This window comes from Danio rerio, chromosome 16 (assembly GCF_049306965.1).
Source record: "Danio rerio strain Tuebingen ecotype United States chromosome 16, GRCz12tu, whole genome shotgun sequence".
Taxonomy (NCBI): Eukaryota; Metazoa; Chordata; class Actinopteri; order Cypriniformes; family Danionidae; genus Danio; species Danio rerio.
In genome coordinates, this window is record NC_133191.1 from 13,427,908 (window position 1) to 13,447,314 (window position 19,407).

Here is a 19,407-nt window from a genome sequence, read left to right on the forward strand (position 1 = left end):
TTGTAGGTCATTAGACGCGAGGAAGACTTAGGTAACCTCCGATTGCGGTGGCTAATACCGTCACTCGGGCTAGAGCCCCCTCCCCGAGCGCGCCTATGCCCTGAAGTGGAGTCTATTCACTGAATGGTGTGTCTCTCGCTGAGAAGACCCCCGTAATTTGCCAGATCAGCGTTGTGCTTTCTTTACGCCGAGAGAAGCTGGAGAGCAGGCTGTCGCCCTCCACACTCAAGGTTACGTGGCTGCCATCTCCGCTCTCATAACGCGGTGGCTGGCGGCACCGTGGGAACGCATAACCTCATCATCCGGTTCCTCAGAGGCGCTAAGCGAATTAATCCAACTCGCCCCCCTCTCATGCCCTCTTAGGATCTCGCCCTCGCAACACAAGCCGCATCAGATCCCTTCGATCCTCGACTCAGTATCTTTCTGTCCCTGAAGACAGCTCTGCTGGTCGCGTTGATATTGATTAGAGGGTCGGGGACCCGGAGGCATTTTTCGGTCAGTGACTCGTGCCTGTAACTGGGCTGGCTTTCTCTCACGTCCTGAGACCCCGCCCGCGATATGTGCCCAAGGTTCCTACCACTCCGTTTTAATACGAGGTAGTGAGCCTGCAAGCGCTGCCCTCGGAGGAGGCAGACCCAGCCCTTCTTTATTGTCCAGTTCGCGTTTGCGTATTATCCGGACCGCACTCAGAGTTTACATCATCTGAGCAGCTCTTCGTCTGTTATAGCGGTCGGCAGCAGGGAAGTGCCGTACCGAAATAAGTTCCCACTAGATTGTGGATGCCTTTCTTTCACTATCAGAGCCGAGATGAGCCGCGTCCCTCGAGAGCGCGTGCGCACTCCACTCGGAGCTTCGCATCCTCTCGAGCGCGTGCACACGGCGCCCCTCTAACAGACATCTGTAGAGCTGCGGGCTGGGTGACACCCAACACATTTGCAAGGTTTTACAATCTGCGAGTGGAGCCGGTTTCCTCAAGGGTATTAGGTAACCCTTGGTGATTGAGGAAACAATTCGGTAGGGTGTTGAAACACGCTTGCTGCGCCATTCTCCCTAACACGGAGGTACGTGAGCCTTTTTATCTGTCAGTAAAGTTCCCCGTCAGGTGAGCCCTGCAGATTCCTCCGAGGCCCCAGCACTGACTCAGTGGAGGAGTCACTTGCTGGCCCACTACGTTGTAGGTCTGCCCGCTGGTCAGCCCGCGTTTTGGGTAAAGGTGCCTGCTATGCGTGATCCCCACTAGGCGATCCCATATGCTTATTCCGCCACGGTTAAGTCCCCCCCCCCCAGGGCGGACCCGTGTCTTCCCTCCCCGCTAACACTCTTTTACTATGCGTACTCCCCCTTTTTAGGGCTAGTCCATATGTAATTCTGCCATCTATCCCCCCTTGAGTAACGGATGGCCTAATTATAATTATTAGGCCTAATCCTAGAATTATCTAGATGCTCACGACTTCCCAAAAATATATCTAAATCCGTAAAACTTCTGTTGAAGTAGGATAAATTAGGGCCAGGGACACGTTGGAGGACCGAGCCTCCCATGATGTGGGTGCGTCACGCTTGCTTGACTATCCCCTCATCGGGGGCGTTGGTAAGGTGCAGTCATTATGGCGCTTTCCATACTTCTCACATTTCGTGGATTTCAATCAATCCACTCTATGGCACTGAAGTTCCCCAACCGAAGGGGAACGTTCGAGGTTACAGAAGTAACCCTTCGTTCCCCGAGGAGGGGAACGGAAGTGCCATACTCCGTCGCCATAATGACTGTCCCTTAGCTGTTTGAAAGTCTCTTCAGCTTAAAAGGATGGCGTCTGCTCGCTCCAGGTGTGCTTATATGCTGGGATAATTGGCAATGAAGTACACCTGTGCAAGCTTACTCTGCCAATTCATTGCATTCATTGGCCCGTTCAATACTCTTTCAGACAAGTGGCTTCTGAACCGAATCCTCCCATTTCGTGGATTTCAATCAATCCACTCTATGGCACTTCCGTTCCCCTCCTCTGGGAACGAAGGGTTACTTCTGTAACCTCGAACGTTTCTAGTGGTAAAATTGTAATAATAACATTTTTATAATCATACTGCACAAAACACACTACTGTCTGTAGAACCATTTTGATGTACATTCTCTCTTTGTATACGAGACATCAGAGGAATAAAAACTCTCTGATTAATGACTATCTCCCCCTAATTGTCATAGGGAGTTAGTCTTGTTTTTCAATTGCCACTATGCTGACACAGAGGCTTTTGTGGCTCCGCCCTCTTTTGAAAAAGAGCACAATCTCATTTGGATTTAAAGTGACAGTCAACCAAAAAGGCACAATTAGGATCAAAGTCTAAGAGGCGCTTTTAAAGAGTTATAAAACATTACTTGGATAACATTACTGAAACTTCACAAACACACTGTAGGGACATCAGAGACTTATTTTACATCTTGTTAAAATGGGGAAAAATAGGTCCTCTTTTAAGTTATAAGGGTTTTGTTTCAACAAAGCTGTTCCATTACAAAATAAAAAAGGTCAAAATGACCAGCCTGGTAGTTCTATTGTTTTAGATAAGACTATGCTGTTTTTGCCATAGTTTTTTTCTCAATGACAGTGGAGATCAAACAAGATCAAAAGATTAAACAACAAAGACATTATTTTATAGCGTTCTTTACTCATTTGTTTTAAGGGTGCCAATATTAGTTGAGGGCACTGTATACCAGTCTCCTGTCAGTGCAAAAACAATAAATATGAAGAACAGTCTGCCAGATAAAGCCTCCAGATCTAATGTAAACAGTGTAATTGTTAGCAGCTCTGCAGTACAAGACAACATGCTGAAACAGCAAGAGCTGTCAGCCGCCACAGTCTGCTTTATTATTTTCTGGAAGTGTATCATATCATGCAAATTATATTAGATGACATGGTTGTTATTACATGGATTAAAGTTAAAGGGAATTAATTAAATCTAATATACACTATGAGATATCTATTACAAGCCTGGAAAACATAATTCTTTAGTCACATATAATTACACTGATATAAATATAAAAACAGGAATCTGCATGATTGTATCATGCTAATTTGGACCTACTGTAAGACTATATAAAGTTCAAGATGAAAACCATTAAAGATTATATATAATAATGACATAATGACAGTCATTCATATTTTCTTATAAATATTATATTTATGTATTTTTTATAAATATAATAAATATTATATAATTTTATATTTTTAATATTGAGATGCATTAACACATATAATATAATATAATATAATATAATATAATACAATACAATATAATATAATATAATATAATATAATATAATATAATATAATATAATATAATATAATATAATATAATACAATATAATATAATATAATATAATACAATATAATATAATATAATATAATATAATATAATATAATATAATATAATACAATATAATATAACATAAAATAAAACTACATTATATTATATAATAATTTATAAATGATATGATTTTTTCCTTTTAAATGTGTGACATTTTGTGGATAAATTTATGGACTTTATGTGTGTCAACAATAAAGTTTAATTAGGTATATTATATTATATTATATTATATTATATTATATTATATTATATTATATTATATTATATTATAAGTAACCCACAGCAAGTTCAATTCACTAGTCAATTTCTATTCAGTTTCAAGGCCGCCACACACGGAGTTGCTGGTCTAGATAAGCTTGATTTAGATATAAATAGACTCACAGCCACATTTCATGCCCTGATGTATGAGGCCATAGAGCAGTGAACCGCAGTGATCACAGAACGTGGGACTGGAGTACGTGTGCACTTTAAACTTGTGTTTGCTCTTCAGATCCTGCAGAGTAAAAAACAAAACAAAGCGTTGTCACGTCATTATTCAACTGCTCAGTTCACTCACACTTTAAAGCAAATTTATATTTAACACTGAAACACGCACATGCACTTCTTGGAAAAATAAATAAATAAATAATGGGATAGTTCACCTAAAAATGAAAATGTACTCCTTCAAGTTTACTCACTTATTAGAGGATGAGTAAATTTATTCACCCTCAAGTGGTTACAAACCTTTATGAGTTTCATTATTTTGTTGAACACTGAAGAAGAAATTTTGAAGAAAGTTGAAAACCTGAAACCATTGAAACATTCCATTTTTCCTCCTAGAAGGGCCAGCTTAGTATGACATTTATGGTACGTGGCTCCAAAAAGTCTGAGAGTAAAATGACTCTGTGACATCTTATCTACCAAGATGCTGGCCAGAGCCAGTCTGTCCTGGTCTTCAAAGAAATGCTAGAGGGAAACACCTTTTTTTTTTTCAACACACACAAAAACCTTCTTAACTATTGAAATAGACTCATAGAACCCCAAACTCACTCCTAAAATGTACATAATGTGTTTGTTTGCAAGCTATAGGTTCTGTCCGAAGTAGTTAAAATATTATATGTATGCATCAATAGACCACTTATGGTGTTAAATAATGCAGAAATCCTGCTTAATCTGTGTCTAAAGTGTCATGTATAGTATCGTTGTACTCCCTTTAATTTCACAATACTGCAAAATGCATGATAATAACTTATACAGCTTACATTTTTTTATATTTTGGGAACTTTATCCGTCCCTTCAAGATGAATTCTCATTATGCATATGAGCGGCCCAGAGACAATGAAAGTTTCCCGCGCGATATTTCCTCTCACGCCATTGGTAAGTCCATAGAAAATAGGTGTGACCAAATCAACACTTTCAATATTGATCCTTGCAAGCACTCTGGGCAGAAGGTCTCTGGTTTGTGAAGAGCAGCCTTTTCCTTAGATTGGACACTTAAATTGGTGGCAAAATTTAAACCTTTTCTTTCTAAAAAAAAAGATCTAGAAACTGTAACCCATGCTTTAATTTCCTCTCGGTTAGACTACTGCAACTCCTCAAACATTGGTCTACCCCAGTCAACACTCTCTCAGTTATAGTTGGTTCAGAATGTAGAAAAGATATCATTTCTCCCCTATCCTTGCCTCATTGCACTGGCTTCCTATAAAATTCAGAGTTGATTTTAAAATCCTTCTTTTCACATATAAAGCATTGCACATTTCTGTTTCGGTCTATGTCAATGAACTTATTAGGCCATATACAGCTTGTAAACCGTTAAGGTCCCATGATTAGTTTCTTTTGTCTGTCCCTCGCCCTCGCTGCAAATCAAAAGGTGATCAAGTTCCCTTTGAACATCATGATTTCTCCATCATCGAATGTTTATAAATCTAACTTAAAGACTTATTTTTACTCCCTTGCCTTTGAGTGATGCATACATGTTATTTCTTATCTGTATTTTAGTATTACATATAAACATGTATATTTAATATTCTTATGTTTTTAATACAAGTTTTATTATATTTTATTTTATACATTATTTATTTTTATTGTAAAGCACAAATGATCAACTATAAGGTTGTGTAAAATGGTGCTCTATAAATAAAGTTTGCCTTGCCTTGCCTAATTTCGTTACACCACTGACTTCCAAAGTAACCACTGACTTCCATAGACTTTTATATAAAAACAAATACTATGAAAGTTAATGGTTACAAGTTTCCAGCCTTCTTCAAAATACCTTCTTTAGTGTTTAACAGAAAAAAGAAGGGTTTTGAACCACTTGAGGGTGAGTAAATGATGACAGAATTACACTTTTTGGGTAAACTATCCCTTTAATCGATGCATTTGTGATAAGAAACTCTTTCGTACTGTTCTTTCGCTCTATAAATAGGACAGTCTTTAAACACAAACACAGCAAGCATATGCACAAACAAACAGAATCTCTGCTTTCCCTCTCTCTTTTCCCCCTCTCTGTTTAAAGGTCCAGAGGAAAGGCTTCATTTTGAAGTGACTTTTTCACTGGGAGCCAATTAGCTGGGGCTATTTTGAGGATGAATGGTGGATGAATATATGAGTTGAGCTCAGCTGTGAAAACTGAATCCTCCTAAATGCGCAGGCCTGGTTTCTCTTTCTCTCTCTCTCTCTCTCTCTCTGCCTGCTGCTTCTCTTCATCCTCTGACAATCTTCCTCTCCGCTTCTCTTCTCTCTGTCAGACTCTTCGCACGGCCATCATTGTCTATCCTTCCTCACGGCCTACGCGCACACAAGCCCTGCGCCTCTACCTAAGTTTACAACCATTTTATAGAGCAGCTCATGGGAAAAAAGGGGAAAAAATGTCATGAAAAGTAGTTGTGTTCCTGAGGGAGACAGGAGAAAGAAAGATTGTAGTTCTGTTCCAAAGCCTACTGAAGTGCCTCAGTGTCTGCAGACTATAGCTGTCTTTTACGACAGCGTCCTAACAAGTGACTGATTTGGAGCGCTCTGTGTGTGACACACAAATACTGCTTCACACACTCAGTTCCTATTGATTTCAAAAGAGTGCATTAAAGCCTGTCCAGATTTTCAGCAGCGGTGCTTATGGAAGTTTTTTTATATTCATTTTTTTTCCATCATATGGGTTTGTATCTGTGTGAGGTTCAAATGTACAATGTTCACTTATGTAGTGCACATTGTTGAAGTGAATGGTCAATTAATTCATGCAAGTAAATCCACTAATGGTTGATTTGGTAATTCATTCAGTTTCCTTTGGCTTAGTCCTTTTATTCATCAGGTGTCACCACAGCGGAATGAACCTTCAACTTATTCAGCATATGTTCTACACAGCGGATACCCTTCCAGCTGCAAGCAAGTACTGGGAAACACCTGAAGGTAAGTAAATAATGTGTATTTATATAGCACTTTTACCATCCCCTTCACTATACTGGGGGATTAGGACTCACAAAGATCGCAGGTTGAGCGCCCCTACTGGTCTCACTCACATCAATTTTTAACAGCAACCTAGTTTTCCCATGTGGTCTCCCATCTCTCATCTCCCGTTTCCTATCAGCTCCTGCTTAGCTTTAGTAAGTAACTGCTCTTGGGCTGCTGGGTGATATGGCTGTGACATACACTCTCACATTCACACACATACACTATGGACAATTCAGCTCGCCCAATTCATTGTGCTTGGACTGTGGGGAAAACCGGAGAAACCCAAGCGAACATGGGGAGAACATGCAAACTCCACATAGAAATGCCAACTGACCCAACCGAGGCTCAAACCAGTGACCTTCTTGCTGTGAGGCGACATTATTACCTACTGCACCACCGCGTCACCCAAATCTGATTCATATACACCATTTAACTGAAACATTTAATTTTAGTCAGCTTTTAACAATACAACAAACAAACAAAAAGGTACCATTTAAATTTTAATTGACAACCTCAAAACCATCCCATTCATTCTCCCTGTCCTCTCAGATGGGGTGGTGAGCCATATTTAGGGTTACCATGGACCAACTTTGGCTCTCAGGCCCTAGTCTGTGCATCTCTGTCTTAAAATATAGAATAAAACAAATTTTAAAGAATGTGTAAATACAAAGTGCAGAGATTTATTTATTTATTTATTTATTTATTGTAGTATGTGTATGTGCTTCCGAATTAAAACTGAATATTAAGTAAGGGGCGGGGCTTTCTTTTTGCAGATCATTCAAACTAATGCTAAGAGAAGTGTGGTTAAGAAAATTATGGCTGAAGCCAACAAACTGACATCATCAGAGAACGACAACCTCTTCAAACATGGAAGCAAAATTAAAAAAAATTAAAAATAAAATAAAATAAATAAATCAGTGGATTAAATTGCATTAATTAACTATTCACCTAAAGAATAACAATGTGCACAAGCAAAATAAACATTGCACATGTGAATTTCTCACAGAACTTAACATTTTACTCCTTAAACCTACCTAATAGTCTAAATAAATAAATAAAGAAAAAAATTCCATAGCTGTACATTATCTCTCATTTCGTCATAATGATTTCATCACATTAGAATACATAGTGGGAATATGATGTCAAAGGAAAGTATGTTTGGAGGCCATCCCATAATGAAAGCCTCTGCCAGCCCATAATGAAAAGTGCTGTCTATGTAGATTCAAATTTTAAACAATCAAGTAAGGCAATGCAAGTTTATTTATATAGCACATTTCAAACACAATGGTAATTCAAAGTGTTTTAAATGTACATAAACAAGAATAAAAGAAACAAGGATAAAAACTGAAAACAACAAAGAATAAAAATTATTAAAGACAGAAAAAACTGAGTAAATGTGTTAAAATAGATTTTAAAAAATTAAAAAGAAAAGTAAGACATAATAGTGAACAGTGTTGGAGGTAACACATTAAAAATGCACGTTTTAATATGTAATAATATTACTTTTACAAAGTAATGAGTAAAGTAATGCATAACTTTTAAAAGTCATATATTTATTTATTTTTTTCAAATGTATTTACCTTGCTTAATTTTCTTCTACAAAAATATATTGCTGAATAAAAATGACCTAGTCAGGTTAAATCACACACTCAATGAGAGAGCATGCTGCGAGGGAACAGACAGTCGGCTCGCACTCATAATCATCATCAGGTCTCTTTTTTTCACAGCAGATGAATAACTCAGAATACTGGTTTACTTGGAGTCAGAAGGGGTATCCAGTATGTTAGTACTGAAGACGCAACTGTTTCACAACAACTCTGTTCAATTTAATGAACTGGTATGACCGGTTTACTTAGAAGATCCGGTTAAAAGCAAATTATTTATTTGCATTTTAAAGGTTTGAAATCTGTTTTTGCTTTAATATAAATTATTTCATTTTAGAACCTTTAGGCTTTATTGCAATCTTTATCTCAATGGACAATGAATTTACTTAACTAATAAACTAATATCACAAAATGTCCAAAAGTAGCAAACACATTACACATTACACATTACATGCTTTCATTAATCTGTATATACAGCATGTATAGCTCTGGGCTCAGAAAGTTATCAAAATATAATTTTATACTACATATTTTAAAGGAAAATGAAGGTGTAGGTTATATAGGTGGTTGTTAAATGCAGAGCTTCTCTATAAAAAAAGGTTAAAAAAACAACTGCAAGGTCTGAAATAGATCAAACCTCAGACAGGTAAGAAAAGATAAGGCAAAAGTAATGTAACCCATTACTTTCCATAAAAAAAATAAAAATAAAAAAAAACTAAGTAATGCAAGTACTTTTTTGGGGGGAGTAACTCAATATTGTAATGCACTACTTTCTAAAGTAACTTTTCCCAACACTGAAATACAGTACTCATTCAGTAAAGGAAGAGCTAAACAGATGTGTTTTAAGTCTTGATTTGAATGTGCCTAATGTTGGAGTAAATCTGCTCATTTCTGAAAGCTGATTCCAGCAACAAGGGGCATAGTAGCTGAAGGAGGATTCACCTTGCTTTGACTGAACTTCTAATTCACTTGATCCTAATGATCTGAGTGATCTGTTAGGTTTGTATTCAGTGAGCATATCTGTAATGTGTTGTTACAATACAAGCTCTTCCTTTCTATTGTGTTTTTAACACATATTTTCACCCTCACACTGTGCTATGCGAGTGTGAATAGCAGCGCAACACCATCACTTCACATCCTCTGCAAGTTTTAGCATTGAGTATTATGAATTAGAGAGTAAGAGAGAGAGGGAGGGAATTGATATTCTTTTTTCTTTAAAGCCTCTTCTTTTGAAAGTATGCAGGAGAGAGCAATAAAAGGCTCATCAGGAAAGCGAAAAGATGAGTGTGACGGGGAGAGCTGCTGTGATATTGGCTTACTCAGCCAAAAAATAAATGGCTTGCCATGCAAAAAAAAAAAAAAGTAAAAATGAAGAGGAGAGAGACAGATGGTGTACGGATGATACAGTAGAATAAAAGATGAACTGCAGTGATCATAGCAGAACATCAGGCATGAGAAGAAGGGCAATATGATGATCGGGCAAAAATAATGAAGGGGAAAAAAGAAATGACAGTGATGGGACAAAAACAAAATAATAATGCTAAATAGGTAAATGATTACATACAGCATGAGAAAGAAATGATTTACCTCTGGTTTGGGAGCAGTGATGGCTCCTGGACAAGTGAAAGTGACGAATTCATGGCAGCGTTTGTGCACCACAAAGCTGCAGACTATAAAAAAAAAAACAAAAACAAATGACATATTTAGTAAAGCAATTCTACCTTCTTATAAGTAATTCATTCATTTTATGGTTTATTATGGTTTATGAATGAATGTATTACTTCACCCAACATTTACAATTCTCTTATAAATTAGTCAGCCACATGCCATCCCAATCCCCTGGGACTTTTGTTCCTTTTCAGAACACAAATTAAGATCTTTTAGATCAAATCTGAAAGCTGTCTATTATCCTTATATACATAAACTCTTAAAACATTCAAAGTCCATAAAAAGAACCAAAAACATTGGGGAACACTTATTTGGAGAGGTGGTTAAACTGTAATTACGAGAAGATCCAATAACACACTTTTGTACATCTAAAAAAAAAAACAAAAACAAAAACAAAAACAAAAAAAACATTCAGCAGCAGGTTTCGGTACACGTTTACCACAGATAATATGATGCTTGCGTGTTGTGTTGCTGACAATAAAGCCAATATTGTATTTCTAATAGTCATTGGTGTAAAGCAGACCCTCTAGTTTTTATAGTTTTTTGGTTTTTTTTTTAAAACTAACTGAATGACTAACTAACTAACTGGTTAACTGACTAACTAACTAACTGGTTACCTGACTAACAAACTAACTGACTAACTGACTAACTAACTAAAAGGCTAACTGACTAACTAACTAACTGATTAACTAACTAACTAACTTAGTAACTAATTTGTTAACTAACTGACTAGCTAACAACTGACTAACTTACCAACTAACTAACTAACTAACTAAATGAATGACTGACTAACTAACTAACTAACTAACTAACTAACTAACTAACTAACTGACAAACCGACTAACTAACTAACTAACTAACTAACTAACTGAATGATTAACGAATGAACTGACTGACTGACTAACTGATTAGCTAACTGACTAACTTACTAACTAACTTAGTAACTGAATCATTGACTAACTGACTAGCTAACCAACTGATTAATTAACCAACTGACCAACTAACTAACTGATTGACTGACTAACTAACTGACAAACTGACTAATTGACTAACTGGCTAACTGACTTACTAACTGACTAACCTACTAACTGACTAACAGAATGACTGACTAACTAACTGAATGACTAACTAACTAACTAACTAACTAACTAACTAACTAACTAACTGGTTAACTGACTAACAAACAAGCTGACTAACTAACTGACTAACTGACTGACTAACTGATTAACTAACTGACTAACTAAATTACTAACTGATTCATTGACTAACTGACTAGCTAACCAACTGACTAACTAACCAACTAACTAACTGAATGACTGACTAACTAACTGACAAACTGACTAAGTGACTAACTAACTAACTAACTAACTAACTAACTAACCAACTAACCAACCAACCAACCAACCAACTAATAACTAACTAACTAACTAACTAACTAACTAACTAACTAACTAACTAACTAACTAACTAACTAACTAACTAACCAACCAACCAACCAACCAACCAACCAACCAACCAACCAACTAACTAACTAACTAACTAACTAACTGACGGACCAACTGACTAACTGACAAACTGACTGATTGACTAACAAACTAACTTTCAAGGTTACAGAAGTAACCCTTTGTTCCCCGAGGAGGGGAACGGAAGTGCTATAGAGTGGATTTTATTTGAAATCCACGAAATGGAAGGATTCGGATCAGAAGCCGCTTGTCTGGAGAGTATTGAACGGGCCAACGAATGAAATGAATTAGCAGCGTAAGCTTGCGCAGGTGTGCTGCATCGCCAATTATCCTAGCATATAAGCACACCTGGAGCGAACAAACGCCATCCTTTTAAGCTGAAGAGACTTTCAAACAGCTAAGGGACAGTCATTATGGCGACGGAGTATAGCACTTCTGTTCCCCTCCTCGGGGAACGAAGGGTTACTTCTGTAACCCAGAACGTTCCCCTTCGGTTGGGGAACTTCAGTGCTATAGAGTGGATTTGATTTGAAATCCACGAAATGGAAGAACTATGGAAAGCGCCATAATGACTGCACCTTACCAACGCCACCGATGAGGGGATAGTCAAGCAAGCGTGACGCACCCACATCATGGGAGGCGCGGTCCTCCAACGTGTCCCTGGCCCTAATTTATCCTACTTCAACAGAAGTCTTACGGATTTAGATATATTTTTTGGGAAGTCGTGAGCATCTAGATAATTCTAGGAAAATACGACAGTAAGGTGGGAAGCGTGCAATCCCAATAGGGAGGACGCTCCGGAGGCCATCCGTTACCCAAGGGGAGATAGATGGCAGAATTTACATATGGACTAGCCCTAAAAAGGGGGAGTACGCATAGCAAAAGAGTGGTTAGCGGAGAGGGAAGACACGGGTCCGCCCAGGGGGGGGGACTTAACCGTGGCGGAATAAGCATATGGGATCGCCTAGTGGGGATCACGCATAGCAGGCACCTATACCCAAAACGCGGGCTGACCAGCGGGCAGACCTACAACGTAGTGGGCCAGCAAGTGACTCCTCTGCTGAGTTAGTGCTGGGGGCCACGGAGGATTCTGCAGGGCTCACCTGACGGGGAACTTTACTGACAGATAAAAAGGCGCACGTATCTCCGTGTTAGGGAAATGGCGCAGCAAGCGTGTCTCAACACCCTACCGAGTTGTTTACTCAATCACCAAAGGGTTACCTAATACGGTTACCTAATACCCTTGAGGAAACCGGCTCCACTCGCAGATTGTAAAACCTTGCAAATGTGTTGGGTGTCGCCCAGCCCGTAGCTCTACAGATGTCTGTTAGAGAGGCGCCGCGTGCACGCACCCAAGAGGATGCAACGCTCCGAGTGGAGTGTGCACGCACTCCCGGGGGACACGGCTGACCTCGACTCGAATAAGCGAGTGAAATGGCATCCACAATCCAGTGGGATAATTTTTGTTTCGATACGGCACTTCCCTGCTGCCGACCGCCATAACAGACAAAGAGCTGCTCAGATGATCTAAAATTCTGAGTTCGGTCCACATAAATGCGCAGTAAAGAAAGGGCTGGGTCTGCCTCCTCCGGGGGCAGCGCTTGCAGGTTCACTACCTGATCTTTAAAGGGGGTGGTAGGAACCTTGGGCACATAACCCGGGCGGGGTCTCAGGACGATGTGAGAGTAATCCGGCCGAATTCCAGGTACGAGTCACTGACCGAAATTGCCTACAGGTCCCCGACCCTCTTGATGGAGGCCAACGCAACCAGCAGAGCTGTCTTCAGGGACAGAAATCTTAGAGATACTCATTCGAGTGGCTCAAAGAGATCGGCTCACAAACTTGTGAGAACGAGGGCGAGATCCCAAGAGGGCATGAGAGGAGGGCGAGATGGATTAATTCACCTAGCACCCCTAAGGAACCGGATGATGAGGTTATGCTTTCCCACGGTGCCGCCAGCTACCGCGTTATGATAAGCGGAGATGGCGGCCACGGAAACCTTGAGAGTGACAGTTCAGCAACAGGCGAGCGCGTTCCTCGGAGAGGTGCGCTTCCATGGTGATCGAGTCCAGCTCCATCCCGAGAAAAGAGATCCTCTGCACGGGGGCGAGTTTGCTCTTTTCTCGGTTGACCTGAAGCCTTGTAGGCGGAGATGCCGAAGCACCTTGTCCCTGTGCACAATCAACTGCTCCCGCGAGTGGGCTAAAATCAGCCAGTCGTTGAGATAATTGAGTATGCGGATGCCCGCGAGCCGAAGGGGCGCTAAGGCACCCTCAGCGAGTTTGGTGAAGACCCGCGGAGACAGAGAGAGCCCGAAGGGGAGGACCTTGTACTGCCACGCTCGACCCTCGAACGCAAACCGCAGAAATTGGCGGTGGCGTGGAAGAATGGAGACATGGAAATACGCGTCCTTCAGGTCTACGGCTGCAAACCAATCCCAAAGGACGAACGCATTGGAGAATGCGCCTCTGCGTGAGCAGTCTGATCGGCAGCTTGTGCAGACAGCGGTTCAAAACGTGCAGATCTAGGATTGGTCGTGACCCACCGCTCTTTTTTGGTACGATGAAGTATGGGCTGTAAAACCCACTCTCCATCTCGGCTGAAGGAACTGGCTCGATTGCACCCTTCGCCAGGAGGGCAGCAATCTCCTCTCGCAAGACAGGGGCGGACAGGAGGTTGACCCTGGAGAAATACACGCCCGTGAACTTGGGGGGGCCGTTTTGCGAACTAAATTGCGTAACCGAGTCTGATTGTTCGTATGAGCCACCGCGAGGGGCTGGCCCGCGCTTACCAGGCAGGCAGAGCCCTCGCTAATGGAGTCATCGCTACAATCGCTGACGTACCAGCGGTGGGGCAGCGCGGAGTGGGTGTACTGATCCAGGAAGCACGAGGGTCCCGCGGAAGAGCTGGAGGAGAGCGATTCACTCTGGCCCTGCACCCTGACTCCGGAGAGGGGGCTGGAGGGCTGAGGGAAGGGAGACCGTCCCCCCAGCGCTCGTGAGGCACTGGCGAAGCACGTAAAATCTGCGAGCCGGAAGGCAGCGCGTCCCGTACTTGAAGAATTCGTGCTGTCACATTCGGGGAAGGGGAAAAGTGCTCTTTGATTGATGTTTTGGTGGCACTGAAAAGTACCGTTGTAATCGGGGCCCCGCCCTCCAGCGGGGAAAGAGCAAGTTTCCTCTTCTCCGGATGGAGATTCCTGGGTGAATTCACCGACGGTGTCGCCGAACAGGCCAGCCTGGGATATGGGCGAGTCAAGAAAGCGAACTTTGTCAACATCGTGCATATCGGCCAGGTTTAGCCAGAGGTGGCGTTCCTGAACCACAAGTGTGGACATCGTCCTCCCCAGCGCACACGTGGCGGACTTAGTAGTCCGAAGAGCATAGTCGGTCGCGGTGCGCAGCTCATGTAATAAGCCTGGGTTTGACCCGCCTTTGTGCAGCTCGGCCAGCGCCTGCGCTTGGTAGCTCTGGTAGGTGGCCATCGCGTGCAAAGCAGAAGCAGCCTGGCCCGCAGCCTTATAAGCTCTGGCTCCGGGGGAGGCAGACAACCTACAGGCTTTGGACGGGAGGAGGGGCAAACCCCACCACGTAGAGGCTCCACGCGAACAAAGATTGACCACGATAGCGCACTCCACTGACGGGATCGCCTCATACCCCATGGCAGCTCCGCCGTCAAAGGCGGAGAGGGCGGAGGGACACGCAGCACGAGCAGAGAAAGGTGCCCTCCAAGACTGCGTGAGCCTACTGTGCACTTCCGGGAAGAAGGGGACGAGAGGCTTCGAAGGCTTCGCCTTCTGGTCCTCTACGTAGCACCCATCTAGTCGGTCCGGCCGCGGAGCTGGGGGAGGAACCAGCTCCAACCCCACGGCCGAAGCAGCCCGGGAAAGCACGGCTAACATGTCCGCTTCAGGATCTGATTTGACAGCACTCACCTGCCCGGAGGGGGCGAGCGGGTCCGGATCTTCGTCGGACAGTGAAAGCCCACCTTCTGATGCCGCGGAGGACATCTGATCTCCGGTGTCAGCGAGAGTGAGAGCTACCATCTGGTTAGACGGATCACTCCCACTGCCCGAAGCTTGGATGAAGCGCCGTGAGGAGCGAGAGGTCCGCGAGTCCGTAGGCGGCGGATTATCTCCCACTGGAACCCTCAGATCTGCCCGAGCGCCCGCTGCTTTTTTAGAACAGGAGGCAACTGGGGTGGCTCGCTCTCTTACGAAAGTTAGCCGCGATCTTAGCTGTGCAACGGTCATGGCATCGTAATGACGACATGAACCGCCCGCGAGCACCGCATTAACATGCTGGACCCCCAAACATGCAATGCAATGATCGTGTCCATCATCCGGAGCCAGGAAACCCCCGCATCCAGAAACGCACAGTCGGAGCGCCATTCTGAAAAGGATGTGCTGCACGACTGTGTTGCTCTTTTAGGAAAGTTGCAACAATACGCACCGCTCTGGAGGACCGGACCCAAAGAACCGCAGGCAAGGGAGAAGCCCAGCTCGACCGTCTGCCGCCGTGAAAACCCACTCTGGACCGGGAGACACTCGTTCGCTCTGAAGTGCTGAATAGCAAGAGGAACCCTCATTGACTCACTCAGAAAGGATCTGAAGCGAAAAGGATGGTGTTTGCTTGCTCCAGGTGTGCTTATATGCTGGGATAATTGGCAATGCAACACACCTGCGCAAGCTTACGCTGCCAATTCATTTCATTCATTGGCCCGTTCAATACTCTCCAGACAAGCGGCTTCTGATCCGAATCCTTCCATTTCGTGGATTTCAAATCAAATCCACTCTATAGCACTGAAGTTCCCCAACCGAAGGGGAACTGAATGACTAACTAACTAACTGGATTATTAACTAACTGACTGACTAACTAACTGACTAACTGACTGACTGACTGACTGAATGACTAACTAAATAACCAAAAGACAGACAGACTAACTAACTAACTAACTAACTAACTAACTAACTAACTAATTGACTAATTGACCAATTGACTGATTAACTAACTGACTAACTTCATAACTGATTCATTGACTAACTGACTAGCTAACCAACTGACTAACTAACCAACTGACCAACTAACTGAATGACTGAATAACGAACTAACTGACAAACTTACTGATTGACCAACTGACTAACTAACTGAATTACTGACTTACTAACTGAATGACTAACTAACCAGTAGACTAACTTACTAACTGAATGAATGATTGACTGACTAACTTGTTGCCAAACTAACTAACTAACTAACTAACTAACTAACTAACTAACTAACTAACTAACTAACTAACTAACTAACTAACTAACTAACTAACTAACTAACTAACTGGCTGACTAACTGAACTGAATGACTAACTAATTGACTAAAAGACTATCTGACTAACTAACTGAATGACTGACTAACTAATTGACTAAAAGACTAACTAACTGATTAACTGACAAACTAACTGAATGACTGACTAACTAACTGACTATTTGACTAACTGAATGACTGACTAACTAATTGACTAAAAGACTAACTAACGGATTAACTGCCAAACTAGCTGAATGAACTAACTGACTAACTGACTAGTTGACTATCTGACTAACTGAATGACTGAATAACTAACTGATTAATTGATTAACTGTCCAACCGACTAATTGACTAACTGACTAATTAACCAACTTACTAAATTTAATTATATATATAATAAAATAAAACATATTATAATATAATAAAACAACTTGAGTGGATTATGTTCAGTGTTATTATTTTTGCTATTCATGAGATGGATAAATGCCATCAGTAGTTGAAAGACTAAACCAATAACCATGTAATATACCACTGTTTATAGGGCATTATGCATACTGCATACATTATAATACTTAAAATAAACTTAAAATGCAATATAATAACTACAGTAATCACGGAAAGTTTTACAAATTATTTATATGTGCTTTAGAAAAAAAGGCCCAAGGCTGCACATATATATTTGTTATTTATGTATTTATTTATGTATTATTTATTTATAATATATAATGAACAATTAATTAATTTTTGAAAAGAATATAATATTCTATATTGATATTACACACAAAATCAACGACATAAAAAACCCCTTATAAAATCTGTCAGTCGAAGACAACCAACATTTTGCACCTTGTCCATGCATATCATTAAAGACGACAATGATTAACTGGAACACAGCATGTGGTCTGACATTGTTCTTGTCCACAACAATAATTTAGGAGTCAAAACTGCTTGAAAAAATAAGACAAAATAGTGTGTAGTCTGAAACAAGTTATTAATGTCTTCACTGAATAAAACTGTTCTGACCCCAAACTTTTGAATGTCACAATGCAGCAAAAATAAGCTCTTCTAAAGATTACACAGAGGGAGTTTGTCATACTGCTACAGGTCTTTTAAGGTTGTGTTATTTTGTGCTGCCTTTGCCTTTATTTGTACAGGATTGTACAGATAGCAAAGAGGGAGGAAGGTAAAGAGAGAGAGAGAGAGAGAGAGAGAGAGAGAGAGAGAGAGAGAGAGAGAGATGAAGGGAGAAAGGGATCAGAAGGGACCACAAGCCAAGACTTGAACTCAGGTCAAAAAATGGCTTTGCTCAGATTTTGCTGTCTTAGCTTATCCAACATCAAAGATAAATTGCTCTAGCAAAACACTTTTCAGATCTTCATAGCGTCATAACAGCAGAACATGTTTTCTGCAATATTTAGATCAAGTTGATACTTTAACATTTGGATTTTATTATTTACATCCTTGGATCATTTAGGACAAATTTAACAAGTTCCCCTGTTAGGGACGGAAAAAATATGTTTTGCATCCTGGTCTAACGGGGTTGTGCTTATTCTCTTAATGAGTTGTGGGTGTGTTTTGAGCATAACGTGCATTAAACCAATCAGAGTCTCATCTCTCATTCCCTTTAGGAGTCAGTTGTGCCGTGCCATGGGACATTTGCTATTTACATGGCAGAATTTGTCAGTGGAAAAACTGAACATATCACAAGGATAAAGAATGAGCCTCCTCCATTTAGCCTCTTTACTTTTTTCTTTATTTTACTTTTAATCGACTCCTTTACTTTTGTAGATAAGGAAACAGTGCTGTATGCACTCCGCAGAAGACATCCATTAGCCTACATGTTTAATTTCATTTGTTAAGCGCAAAGATTTGTTTCAAAACTATTTCTAAATTCAGTTCTAATTTCCAGCAAACGGATAGTTTTGTGTTATGAGTTATGTCCAAGCACATGTCCTATTCCTTTGTACCATATAGTGATTCTATGGCTGTCCATCGCATGTGTATTAAGCATGTGTAAGCGTTTGGACTTGCATAGGCCCATAACTAATGCGCTCTGCGCTGGAATTTTAGATCTGCTTTTAGTTGGTCAATGGCGCAGTCTATTTCTGTTCCTCAAAATAGCAACGCGCCAACAATTCGCCTTAAGACACCTTCATTGTAGATTGGCACACTCATGAGTCCACAAAGTAATTAATTAATTAAGTATTTAAACAATGTGGTGCAAAACAAAACCGGTCTAAAATTAGCAACAAATCGTGCCATACGCATCTTGTGCCTTATTGTGCCGGGTGTATGAAACCAAATAATAAATTAAAATTTTGTCTGAGGTGGCAAAAATGTTTGTATTACTTCTTGCACAAACCTTCTGTCTATAAGCTGCATCCAAAATCACATACTGCTGGAGTAGGTACTGCACTTGAATTTGAATTCACTACACAACTATTAGAAAAGGTTAATGTGAGTAGTGCAAAGAATTTGCACATATTACATCTGCCATTCCCCTAATAATCACACAACCTATCAGTGTCAGTTGTATCACTTGACACCGATTCATAAATTCTCTCGTGTGGCATTATGGCATAATAAAGTGTCCTTTAGATG

The 19,407-nt window shown here is 41.0% G+C and overlaps 1 protein-coding gene across 2 annotated transcripts in view; it reads right to left on the minus strand.

Moving 5' to 3' along the window:
• Window positions 1-19,407, minus strand: part of prkcg (protein kinase C, gamma) — a 101,444-nt gene that overhangs the window by 49,021 nt on the left and 33,016 nt on the right. For both annotated transcript variants that reach the window (XM_001921680.7, XM_073925933.1), the window contains exons 4-5: window positions 9,966-10,048; window positions 3,733-3,844 (exon numbers count right to left, since the gene is read on the minus strand). In XM_001921680.7, coding sequence (XP_001921715.1) covers window positions 3,733-3,844; window positions 9,966-10,048 — 195 coding nt within the window. The remainder of the gene's footprint in view (window positions 1-3,732; window positions 3,845-9,965; window positions 10,049-19,407) is intronic.